The sequence below is a fragment of the Folsomia candida genome, unplaced genomic scaffold (assembly GCF_002217175.1).
Source record: "Folsomia candida strain VU population unplaced genomic scaffold, ASM221717v1 Fcan01_Sc040, whole genome shotgun sequence".
NCBI classification, from domain to species: domain Eukaryota; kingdom Metazoa; phylum Arthropoda; class Collembola; order Entomobryomorpha; family Isotomidae; genus Folsomia; species Folsomia candida.
This window is the reverse complement of record NW_019091232.1, coordinates 472,700-486,652: the sequence shown is the minus strand read 5'-3', so window position 1 is coordinate 486,652 and position 13,953 is coordinate 472,700. Positions and strand designations below refer to the sequence as shown.

The 13,953-nt window shown below is 31.5% G+C and overlaps 1 protein-coding gene across 2 annotated transcripts in view; it reads right to left on the bottom strand.

Annotated features, from left to right (window-relative positions):
- LOC110861344 (methyl farnesoate epoxidase) overlaps positions 1-11,133 on the bottom strand; it is a 34,079-nt gene extending 22,946 nt beyond the window's left edge. Inside the window, exons 1-4 of one of the 2 annotated variants that reach the window (XM_022110452.2) lie at positions 10,859-11,133; positions 10,296-10,481; positions 9,834-10,001; positions 9,097-9,290 (exon numbers count right to left, since the gene is read on the bottom strand). In XM_022110452.2, coding sequence (XP_021966144.1) covers positions 9,097-9,290; positions 9,834-10,001; positions 10,296-10,383 — 450 coding nt within the window. In that variant the 5' untranslated portion in view covers positions 10,384-10,481; positions 10,859-11,133. The remainder of the gene's footprint in view (positions 1-9,096; positions 9,291-9,833; positions 10,002-10,295; positions 10,482-10,858) is intronic. The other variant, XM_035844649.1, reaches the window with a different exon arrangement.
- Positions 11,134-13,953: the final 2,820 nt, after the last annotated feature.

Here is a 13,953-nt window from a genome sequence, read left to right as displayed (position 1 = left end):
AGTTTTTACTTGTTGGAAAGCTTGTCCAAATTTTGATAAGCACAAAAAAGGAATTGTAGACAACACGGAACAGGTAAAATTGAAATTCTTATATTTCCAGGATTTGTATATTTTGAAAAAAATGCGTAAACAACTTAAAGCAACTTTCCAACCTGATAAATCTGAATTGCTTTCTGAACATATATTATTCTCCATAATTTACAATTTGACGTCAAAATCTTGACAAAAATTGTACCAACAAATTTTTGCAATACATACAAAAACCTTTACCCGTTTTCCGTCACTAATCTTATCCAGATTTTGATAAGCACAAAAAATAATCATGGACACACGGAATAGCAAAAATGGAAATTTTCATACTACTAAAATTTTTACAATATGATAAAACTTGGGCAAAAATAAACTTTGAGTCATTGAACAATCCGATCTGCGTTGGTGTTTAGCAATGCATTATTTTCAATATTTTACAAATCGACTTCAAGCCCCCGATCTTATCTAGATTTGATCAGAGAAAAGTGGATAAGCCTCCTAAAGGAGACCTAAAAGGTTTAACTCCATAAGGAAGTGTAAGCCACGTTGAGAGCCAATAGCAGACAAGGACGAGGTTTTTGGACTTTTTCACCATAACCTCTCAGTTTTTTCAGCTGCTTAAACAATCAAAAATATACATTTCTTTCGATTTCGGCGTACAAACTATACAACTTACTGCATTTTTGATAAACTCTGACTCCGAAAATTAAAAAGAGATCCAATTAAAAATATTTAATTTAAAAAATTTTCTGATTGGCTGTCTGTGGGAGGGAGGGGTTGAAAACCTCGTCCCCCTTGGTTATTGGTCAATTCGACTCTCAATGTGGCTTATGCATTCTTATTACTCTACATCTTCTATATGAATGTATGTTCAATGAGATTTGATAAGGACAATAAAGAATCATAAATAAAAACGGAACAGCAAAAATGGAAATTTGTATGCTCCTTTTGGAAACATTTGAAAAGTGTGGAATTGAAAATTTTGTACGATTTTAAAATTTTGAAAAACTGTAACACTGAAAAACCAAAACTGAAACAGACAGTGTTCTCAATATTTAAATTTTACCTTGGCAAAAATTGTACCAAAAATTTTTCCATAACCTTTTTTCATACTCAATCTATCAAAATTTTAACAGCACAAAAAAACTGGAAACATACTGCGCAGCAAAAATGAAAATTTTCATACATTCAAAATTTGTATATTTTGGGGAAGCTTGGGTAAAAAACTTGAAATAGAGATAGATCTAACCTTTGTCTCTACGTCAACAATCCTTATTCCAAATATATCACATATCGACGTCAGACTTCACAAAAATTTTAACCAAAATTTTCCCCAACTCAAAAATTCAATTTCTTTTGAAACTTTGAAAAATAATTTTAAAATTTCGAAAAACCCTCTGTACGAAAATAACTTAATCATGGAAAACAATATAACCTGAGTTTCTATTTAACCATACTTTTTAAATAGATAAAAATGACTATTTTATAGCTCTAGTATTTTTACAATTTGAAAAACACTTGTGTAAAAACTCAAATCTAAGGTTAGGTTTAGTGAAACATTGTACTCCGTATTTTACAAATTTACGTCAAAATCTTGACGAAGTTTTTCCCACTAATACTTTTTTTCTTTCTTTCTTTCCTCAATCTTATCCAAATTTTGATAAGCACTAAAGAGATTTAATAAAAGATAAAATACGGAACAGAAAAATAATGAAAATTTTGATACCACTAACATTTTTCTAATTTGACAAAAACTTGTGTACAAAAAACTTACAAATATTACTCAACCTTATCTGAGTTTGTTTAGATCTATAAATTATTCTTAATATTTTACAAAACGACGTCAAACCTCAAAATTTGTACAATTTGCAAAAAAAATATTTGTAAAAACATATTGATAAAAATTCTAACAAAAATTTTCCCTATACCTAAAAGCGATACCGTCTTGGAGCAACCGATTTTCACATACTAATGTTTGCTGATGATGTTGTTATCGTTGCCAACTCTGCGGACGCTCTCCAGGGAAAAATTAATGTTGCTGCTAAGTTTTTTAAGGACCGTGGTCTGCTCTGCAATATTTCAAAAACGAAAGTTGTCATCTTCACTAAGAGAAGATCCAGTGACCTCCCATCTTTCAAATGGAATGAGGATGCTGTTGACATTGTGGATTCATATACCTATCTAGGAGTGACTATGCATAGAAATGGGACCTTCAATCTTGCTCACAAAGAGTTTAAAGAGAAAGCAACTGCCGTAGCGAAAGTCCTCCACATTACAAGAAGATCTGGTGTCCCACCCTTATCAACACAACTTAAACTATTCAACTCCATCGCGCGGGCTACTCTACTTTATGGCTCATCAATCTGGGCCATGAAGTTCATTGCTGACATCGACAAACTACAAATCCGTTTCCTAAAGAAGTTACTCAGACTTCCCCCATCGACTCCTGACTACTTTGTGCGATTGGAAACCGGTGCACGGGACACAAGAATACAACATCTTGCTGACACATTGGGTTTTTGGGAACGAATATCTAGAAAAATAGAAGACTCCCCCGCAAGACAATGTATGATTACGCAAATGAAGTGGACACGGCTCAGTTCGACAATAATGCAAAAGAACCATTGCTGGGGCGAAGATTTCCTTAATCTCCTTAAAATCGCAAAATGTGAAAATCTCCCGTCAACTTTGACTTCTCTTGTGACCATTCGTAAAAGTCTTCTTATCAACTATGAGCTGCACCTTAAGAATCAGGATGTCTCGAGGATGCAAAACTCCAGCTTCATTCCGCACTACAAGTTCATCAAATCGAAAACTACTTCAGAAGCATATTTTAACATGGATCACTCCATCCAAAAATGCAGCTTGATGACCCAATTGCGTCTAAATAAATTTAGCATTAAAATTGGACAATCGTACATCCCTCTAAGTTCTAATTGCCCCTTATGTAGTGGCACTTGCTCTGTTGAACACCTTATGTTTACATGTACTTCTTTAAAATCTGAACGACAATCTCTAATTTATCCATTAATTCCTAAATTTAATCCAATTGAATCTACTAATATGCAACTTTATATTTCTCTTTTTTCTACGACATACAGTGATAAAGTACTGAATAACTTATTCCTTTTTTGGCACAAAGTCGCCAAATATTTTGACCTATGTCTTGACCAATAATTTATTTTATTTATTTTTACTATTTAACGATTATCAATATTATGTAACCATTTATGATGTGCAAAGGCTGTTGGCTATGATGCAATAAATCAATTATTATAAAAGCGATACCGTCAATCTTATTCAGATCACGATAAGCACAAAAAAATCCGAGACAAACACGGAACAGCAAAAAGTAGTCTATTTTTTTCATTTCTAATAACTTAGCTTAGGAAAAACCTTAAAGCAATTCAAGAGTCGGATCTGAGTTGCTTTTGAATCAAACATTATTTTCAAAATTTTACAAATCCAGGTCAAAACCTTGACAAAAATTTCGGATTAAATACTATCCTTTTTCCTTCCTCAACCTTATCCTCATTTTAACAAGCTCGAAAAAAAATCATGCACAAATACGGAACAGCAAAACGATGGAAGTATTTTTTACAGTTCTCGAAATTATTTTTATATTTTGAAAACTTGTGTAAAAAACTTACAATCCTGTTTTACTTAAACAATTTAAGAAAATCTGAGAATTTGTGTAGCTATGCTTTGTCCTCAATATTTTACAAATCGGTGTCTAGACTTGCCAAATTTTCGAACTAAATATGTACTGAAAACCTTAACATATTTTCGACTTTTTTAGATTTCGATAAGCAAAAAAAGAGAATTGCAGATAAACACGGAACAAGAAAATTTGAAATTATTATATTTCTCGTATTTTTATATTGTGGACAAATTGTGTAAAAAACTTTTCCTCATCTTGATAAGTTTGATAAGACTCATTTTGATAAGTTCGGGAAGAAAATCATGCACAAATACGGAACAACAAAAATTGAAATTTTTGTCTCGAAAATATTTTTATATTTTGTGTAAATCGTGTGTAAAAAAACTTCACATATTGTTTCTGAACTATTATTAGAATTTCTGGTCGTGGTGTGCATTTTGATTGTAATTTTACCTAATGCAAAATAAAAGGTTTCGATTCCCAAAATCTTAAGCAACAAGAAAAACACGTTCAATTTTCATCTGAGAAGCTGATTAATCATACTTTGCTCTCAATATTTTACAATTCGACGTCAAAAATTGCCAAATTATTAAACTTAATATGTACAAAACATTAACATATTTTCCACTTATTTTTGCGTTTATCTGGATTTCGAAAAGCAAAAAAAGAGAATTTCAGATAAACACGGAACAAGAAAAATTGAAATTATTATATTTTTATATTTTGAAAGACTTTTGTAAAAAAAACTGCCCACGAATTTCTAGTCCGATCTATACGGTGGTTTTTAACTACGTTATGTCCAAAAATTTATTATTGGGCGTGAAAACCTTCACAAAAATTGTACCAACAAATTTTTGCACTAAATACCAAAACCTTTTCGTGTTAAGCTAAATAAAATCGGTGCCGAGCAGCATTCGCCGTTATGCTTATTAATAAGCATGGAACAATGCAAATGGAAATTTTCATACTTTCAGAATTTTTATATTTTGAAAAATTGTGTACAAAAAAACTTGACAATTGAGTACTGGGCGTGAAAACCTCGACAAAAATTCTACCAACCAATTTTTTGCACTGAATACCGAATCCTTTTCGCATTTCCCTCTACTAATCTTATCCAGAATTTGATAAGCTAAAATAAAATCGTAGACAAGCACGGATAAGTATAAATAGAAATTTTTGTAATACTTCTAGTATTTTTATATTTTGAAAAAAACGGTAAAAGAATTTAACGAAGAGATCAGAATATTTTGCTATTTAACCATACTTTTTTTTCAGAATTTTTTACCAACATTTTTTAATTAATTAACTACTTAATAAAAACTATGCTACTTTCCTCCCGATTTTATCCAGATTTTGAAAAATGTAACAAGAATCAGGAAAAAAATGGAAATTTTTCTAATTCTGGTATTTTAAAATAATAAAAAAAAACTTATTCATAAAGTGGAACTCTATCTCATTTGGTATTTAGTAATACATTAATATTTAATATTTCACAAATCGACGTCAAACCCTTTACATAAATTCTACCAAAAATTTTCCCATGCACTACCCTTTTTACTTCCTCAATCTTATCCACGTTTTGATAAGCGCAGAAAATAATCAAAAACAAACATGGACCAGTAAAATTGAAACTTTGCATACTTCTGGAAATTTTACAAATATTTTAAAAATTGTACAAATCGACGTTAAAACCTTAATAAAAATTTTTGCCCTAAATATGTACATCCTTTAAACCTTAACCCGTCTTCGACTTATCTAGATTTTGATAAGCACAAACAACAATTGTACTCGGAAACGCGGAAAAACTTTCATTTTTCTAACAATTTCACATTTTGGAACCCTTGCTTAAGAAACTTTCCCCTACTGTTGAATATGATCTGAGTAGCTGTTTAATCATACATTATTTTCAATAATTTACCAAATCCATTGCAAAACCTTGACAAAAATTGTACCCCAAAATTTTGTGCACCAAGCGCTATAACCTCTACGCGTATTCCTGCCTCAACCTTATCCAGATTTTGATAAATACAAAAAAAATCATCGACAGACATGGAATAGCAAAAATGGAAATTTTTATATTTATAGCTTTGTATTTTAAAATTTGAAAAAAACTATAAAAATGTGATTCCTAAAATCTATTTTACAGAGGGATCAATTGAAATGTGTAAGTGAATGAAATGAATGGCTGGGAAAATTATAAAATTTTGGCAAAAAATTAAAACGCATTTACGATCGGTTCTTGAAATTATGAAATTTTGGCGAAAAATTATAATCCATTTGAAGACCCCAACGATCTTCGGAATTTTTTAATGCGAATGAACACAAAACATTTTTACTTTCGACCTTGATATTTTTCAAAATGCTAAAAACAGCAATAATTTTTAGGAATAATTTATTAAATTACGTGAACAAGCGATAAATGATAAATACTCGATTGAAAATGAGTTACAATTACAATTTATAACAATGTAACCATCAGAAAAAACTGGAATAGGTATGAAAATTACGAGAAGACCGTAGGCCCAAAATTGTAAGAAAAAATTGAGAAATAAAATAAATGAAAATCATATTAATAATTTTATGGATTTTATTTAGTTCCTGAAATGCGTGAGTGGGAGGAGTGGCTAGTAAAATTATGAAATTATGGCGAGAAATTATAGCATACCTTGTCATGCCAACCGTATTTTTAGAAGCAAATGAAAATCCGAAATTTTTAACTTTCGGCCTTGTTATTTATCAAAATTGTGCAAAACCCGGAATTTTTTTTTACCTTTACAATTTTTTTTTACATTTTATTGAATAACTTGTTCAACTATTGTTGTACATAAATACTCAATTGATCACGAATAACTACTACAATTTAGAACAATATGTAAGCGTTGAAATATGAAAATGAAATATGAAAATTGTGATCAATTCGTACTCATTTTAAAATTGTTAGAAAAAATTGAGAAGTAAAATAAATTAAAATTAGATTTAATCCACTACGGATGATAATTTTACAGATTTTTTTTTTTAATTCTTGAAATATGTATGTGAGTGGTTGGAAAAATTATGGAATTTTGGCAGAAAATAACTTAATCCACTCAAACCCTTGCCCCTACCCCTACCATACATCTGACATAGTTTTGTGTAAGTGAACACCCCAAATTTTTAACTTTCGGCCTTAAGATTAGCAAAATGGTGTAAAAACAGTAATATTTTTTTAGAATAACTTTAAGGTCGTAGTAATAAGTTACTTATGTAAACGACGCTATTGGAAATTTTATTTTAATATTGGCTCAAAAAAAACTATGTGTCTGGGCACTAGTCTTGGTTGTTCCCACTTTATTGGGTATTTTTAACTATTCTATTGGGTGGATTAGTATTATTCCAATCATACCTGTTCAAAAATTTAGTTTTCATTCAAAAGTCGGTCATCACGATTTCTGATTGATAATTTTCATTCACATTCAGGTATGTCCTTTCAAATTCATTTCATTTCACTTCATCCGACTTCATGCCTTACTTCGCCACTTGTATTAAGCATTGGGTGAAAAATTGAAAGAGTGAGAAATCTTTCATTCACAGTCATTCATCTAAAATGACGGAAAATTTCAATCATTTTCATTCAAATTATAGGAAATTCATTTTCATCCTCCATCATAATCACTCAAATGAATGAAAGTGAACAGGTGATTCTAATACGGAGGAATAATCTTTTCTATGCTTATCAATAAATGAACACCAAAAACATTTAACTTTCGGCTTTGGTATGGTGTAAAAGTAGCAATAATTTGTTTTCCTAATTATTGAATAACTATTAAATTACTTGCTTCGTCCATGGTGTGATAGAGACGGACGAAGATTCGTATCTAATCCTGTACTTAAATTTTGGAACGGTTAATTTAATTAAACCATGGATAATTTTATGCAAATATTCGTAAGTATTTAGATTATTTAGTTTGGGACTTAATTTTTTAAATTATTTTGCTGAATATTAAGATCTAATCGATAACGGATAATAACTTTATTTATACCTAGATTTCAATTCCTGAAATGTGTGTGCCTGAGAAATTTATAAAATTTTGGCAAGAAGTGATAGCTAATTTTTCATTTAAACAATCCTTTGAACAGTAAAGAAGGAATAATCTTGTATATTTTTAGAGGTAAGTAACTCCATAAATATTTAACTTTCGGCTTTGATATTCATCAAGAATGGTATACAAATTGTAATATTTTTTTTCTTAATTGTTGAACAACCATTAAATTACGTTGTTTTGTCCATGGTTTGATGATTTGTAAATAATCCGGAACTTAACCTTTAAATTGAACCTTTAGTAATTCTAGTTATTTTTAGATTGCTTATTTTAGGACTTGAAATTAAAAAATCAATTAATTGATAACGGATAATAATTTTATTTCAATTCCTGAAATCTGCTTGCCTTGAAAAATGATGAAATTTTGGCAAGAGACGATGGCTAATTTTTCATTTAAACGATGCTTTAAAAAATAAAAATATGTACTAACCTTTTATGTTTTTAATTGTTAGTTAACACTCGAAATTATTAACTTTTGGCCTTGACATTTATCATAATGGCGAAAAAAAACAATATTTTTTTCCTAAATATTGAATAACTATTAAATTACGTTCTTTTGTGCATGGTTTGATATCATTTGACATTCATTTGACAATTCATGTGTTTGATTATGATGGAGAATGATGGTGAATGAAAATGAATTTCCTGTGATTTAAATGACAATGATTGAAAGATTCAGGAATTTCAGATAATTGACTGTGAATGAAAGGATTTATCACTCTTTCATTTTTCACCCTATATTTTATCCTTATCATTTCGCACATCGACGTCAAAACCTTGACAAAAATCGGGCCAAAAAATCTTGCCACGGCTGAAAAACTATACTTGAAAATCAAAATTTTTGCTATTTGTTATTTAAAGTAAGTTTTCAGATTTCTAGCAATTTTACAATTTGGAAAACTTGTTTAAGAAACTTTTCCCTACTATCGTATTAAATTTGAGTTATTATTTAACCATACTTTACATATTCTTAATATTTAACAAATCGACATCTTACTAAAAATCGTACCAAAAAGTTTCCTCCTCTTGAAAAATTATATCAATTTCCCTCTTATCCAGATTTTGATAAGCGAGATAAAAGAAATCAAGAATCGTTAGTAAACAATTAAGGAAAAGCAAAAATGAAAATTTTCATATCTCCTTCTAGAATTTTTACATTTCTAAGAAATTTCTGTAAAAACTTTACTGCTCCTTTGAATTAATGCGTCAAATTCATCGGACAGAATTTTAAATTACATTTCCAGAGTCGAGAAATGATTAAAAATGTGCTAATTTTGGGGATGAGTCATCGAGTTTTCCAAAAAGTTAATAAAAAAATGTGCTAACCTTCCCAAATCCGAAATCTCGGAGCGTCCTTTGAGAAAATTTCCGCATTTCGATCCAGAGTTCGGGTGTGGCGGCGAAAATGAGGCCAAGCTCTTTTCCCATGGAACGCGGCGTGGTCAGCTCGTTCGAAACTTTGATTGAGTATTCGTCCATGTTTTCCACCTCGCGGAGGATGTCGTAAGATGCGATGACGACTGCGGGGAAAACACGGGATAGTAAAATCAGTGTATAAGTAAAGTACCCATTTGCAAGAAATAACGGGGAGAAAGTGGTTTCTTGCAGGGGAATACTTTGACCTGAAATAAATGCAAGGCGCAAGAAACCACGCCCAGCAGCGATAAATAGTTTACACGGCGCGTGGCTAGATGGCGCTTATGTCTTGCACTTTCTCCCAGTTTCTTGCATCTCGCATTTCCTGCTTTTCTCACTTTACAGTGCAAACGAATTAGCAAACCCGCAGATAGAACACTAATGCTTTCTTTTAAGCTGCATATTTTGTTCTACAAGAAATATAAATATGCATATTTTGACCTGTGAGAAATGCACGGCGCAAGAAACTACGCCCCGCAACAGCTATACTTCATACCGCGCGTGGCTAGATGGCACACATTTCTTGCACTTTCCCCCAGTTTCTTGCACCTCGCATTTTTTACTTTGCCAAGGAAAAAATATACTTAGCAAATGCGAAACACAGGACAAAATTATATATGTACATAATTAATAATTAATTGCCTTACCGGCCATCCATTTCCCACAAGAGACGGAGTACAAGCCACCATACTTTTTATAACCGAGATGGAAAAACTCGTAAGCTTTCGGTTTGACAATGTCGGTCAAGCGAAATTCTTCCTTTTTGAGGATGGCCATCCCTAAAACGGACCCCAGAATGGGGATGGTGTAGGGACCTGCAAGAAATAAATGCAAAGTTTCGTAATTTAGCTAAATAAATTTCGCATAATAAATATGGATCACTGAATAAATTTCGCTAATTGCGCTGAATAAATTTCGCTAAATAAATTTCTCAAAATAAATTTTACTAAACAAATTTTTTAAAATATTTAGGTATGTATACATTTCACAGAATAAATTTCTCAAAATACATTTCGCTGGGTAAATTTTGCAAAATAAATTTCGCTAAATATCAGTAAATTTCACAATTCTTTGAAATTCTGTAATATGCAAAAACTCAAACTTCTTACCTGGTGGGAGATTACTTCTCGAGTATTGAATCGAGTACGTATAAATGCAGAGGAGGATGACAAAGACGAGAAATATTAACCAGAACATTTTGCAGAGAAGTTTTCAAAATTTGAAACACTTTATGTCACTTTTTTGCAAAGTATAATTTTAGCACACAATTTCAAAATTTTCCTAAAATTCACAGCCTAAAATTTGCTACTTTAATTAACGTAGGACTCGATGACTCATCGTCAAAATCGCACATTCTTAATCATTTCTCGCCTCTGGGAATTTATTTTAAAATTCTGTCCGAAAAATTTCTCGAGCAGATCGTTCCCAATTTTTTAAAAAATATACACTCCAAATTTTTCCACTTTTTGAAGGAGGAGATCTCAAGTTTAAGAATCCTTCAGAAAAATTGGAACTCGTCGAAACTACCTCAAAAAACTCAACGCCATTCCATCAATCAACTCACCGACTACAAATTTGTCGTCCAGAATTTTAAAATAAGTTCCCAGAGTCGAGAAATGATTACATAAAAATGTGTGGAAATTTTGACGATGAGTCATCCAGTCCCACACACACGTAGATTAAAGTCTATTTGCTTTGTTTCTGTACTCAAATATTATTTCGACCCTGCACTGAACAGGATATTATCCACTCTGTCTCAATTTCTGGGATGGTGTGACCAGACCACAAACTGTCAATAGTCTTGATTAATGATTAACAACACAACCAAAGTCCAACTTATCATTACGATTGATAACGAAGTAATTGGAGATTAGTATATTTAACAATTGATAACAAGTCGAGAAAAAAAAGTTAAATACTTCTGGATGGATGTGAATTTAAGTTTTCATGGAAAATTTACAGAGTCCACTCCACACGCAGTAGATCATTACTGGACAGGAGTTCGCAACTAAACAATCTGCTAACGAGGCTTAACCATCCATTTAACCATGCTAATTATCATTATTATCCTCTAATAATTAGACGTCGGATATGTATCTATTTATGAAAAATATGTGTTTAATATTTATAAAAATAGGACAAAATATTTACGAAATATGTGCTATGAATATTCGTTATCCAATTTCTTTCAAGGAAAAAAATCGTCCCACATAGTTGAAATTTTTACAAAGTATTTACGTATTTTTCAAGTAATAGCGGAAATATTTATAAATATATTTTATATACCTGAAAGACATGCTGACTCTATTTACAAATATTTAAATGAGGTCTTAAGAATGCGGAGATTGATGCTGGAGGAAGATAATCTGACCATTAACCGAACTAACACAACTAATGCAAATATTAAATAGGTATAATAAATTGTATTCCAATTAAAATTTTATGATGAGATGATGTATTTACGGACTCGATTTACTACTCCAACACCTGTAATAACTTGTAATTCTATGGGCCATGGTACGAATTTCAGAATAAATATTATTATATTATTATTATTATATATACCTGAAAGAAAATCTAGAAATTTTAAAAAATATTTTGAAACTTTTGCGATCTATGCGAGTTGGAGAACACACCAACAAAGCCGTGGTCGGCATCAAATGAAAAAGTTGAGCATGCATACATATCCGCCCTATGATTATAACACGCAACAAAGAATAACCGGCATCGTAGGTATGTACGTACATTAGATCACGACGTCCTAACTAACCAACTAACTAAATAAACATTGGGTAGGGATGAATTGTTACGTAATTCAGTGGCGGCGGAAGTTGGGGGGACATTTGGGGACATTAGCATTGTGGGATAGGAGGAGGGACTTATTAACATAGGAAAGATACGAATTTCTGGGGGGCGCAATGTCCCCTTGTGTCCGCGGCCAGTGTACTACAAACATGTATCTATTTCTATCAAGTTAACACGTCACACCACAGTGTTCTTAACCTAATATTTGCCAAGAGCAATATCCATTCATGTGCAAAACTTGTTTCATTTTCCATTCATTTTTTTCCCTCATTGCGAAAAAATAGTCGAGATATGTATGAAATGAATGAATCATCTGTTCCCCTGTCCCCCTCCTTCCGCCGCCAATGTGATACAAAAATGTATCTATTTCTGTCAAGTTACTTAGATCTACATTACACGTCACACAGCAGTGTTCTTAACCTAATATTTGCCAATAATAATCTGCACGTGCAAAACTTGTTTCATTTTCCATTCATTTTTTTTTCTCAGTTGCGAAAAAATAATCTAACTAAGTAGGTATGAATGAATCATCTCCCGTGATGGAGCAGTTGGCCAAGTAAATAATAATTGGTACAGGTCACCTTAATCACGATAACTTTGTCTCCCTGAAATGAATACTCGTCAAGGCCAAGTCAAATCAACTAATCAAACAGATCAATTCAGTACAAATTGTTGAACTTTGTGTTACATTAACTTGGAAAAAGTGAGTAATCTAAAAAATGATAACATAACATGTGTGATTCCTCCAAAGTCCAAGTCTTAAACAAAGTTATCGGATATGTACATTTCTCTGTAACATAACATGGAAATGTGCTTAGATTAGCATAAATTGTATGCATGTATGTATTTTAATTCACACAGACTGCTAACACATAATGTGCGTATTTTTAGTATATTTTAATTTGTGATACATATCATCGGGCAATTTCAACTTGCAAATCTTGGAATAACCGCTAATTTTATTATGACACGTCTGTATGAAATGGTCACGTATTTTCTGCATGTGCAAATCATGTATGTGTATTAGTAATCGGAACAGGTATTTGTTAATTATGCAAATATGTACATATAAAAATGCCCAATTTTTTTGCGAAATGTGGTATTTATTTTGCAAATGCCACGACCACGTGTTCGTAGTACTTACATATTTACTAGATTTTAATCAGCAGCATATCGAAGTAGTGGATTGGATGCATACATTTTGTGAGAAAATTACTTTTTTTGCACAAAAATGCTAAATATTCCAGTACTAAAAAGTAAGTAAGTTTGTTCAGGATGTCGTTTTCTGCCAGGAGAGAAGTAATTTTTTCACATGCGTGCAAACCCTAAGCGTTTTATGGATGAAAAAACAGCGAAATGCTTTAAAGTTGTTTAAGGTTAAAAGTATTTAAGTGTCGACATTACGTTATTTTATAGCGAATTAATATTTATGATGATTACGACAGCGGTGTTAAGTAAGGTCGTGGAAAAATCAGTCTAACCAAATCTTCCAAACTTCCCCGACAAAGAAATTAATAATTAAAGTTCATTGTCCCCCAAGCCCCCCTGAATTTTCGGAAGTTATCAAAGAAGAATCCTTGAATATGGGAAGTTTCAAATGTTTCCGGAAACTTTCAAATGCCTTCGATCCAAAGACACTCGGCTTCCTCTGAACCTAAGTAGTTCGGAAATTCTGCAAGTTTTTGCCAGACTTTGGGAAATAGGCACGTACTAATTTCGAAAATTATTGTAATAATATCAACTTTATTGTGCAAGCATTGAGATCGTCATTAGGACGGTTGACGGTAAAAAAATATTACAAATAAATTATTATTATGCTCAGAAACATGAAAATTTCAGAATCTTAGAATTTCTGGTTTTCTGATAAATTTTATGATACATTTATTCATTGCCATTATTAATTAATTAATTTTATGATTTGATATATATTTGTAATGGGTATTATTATTTTGAGATGAATAA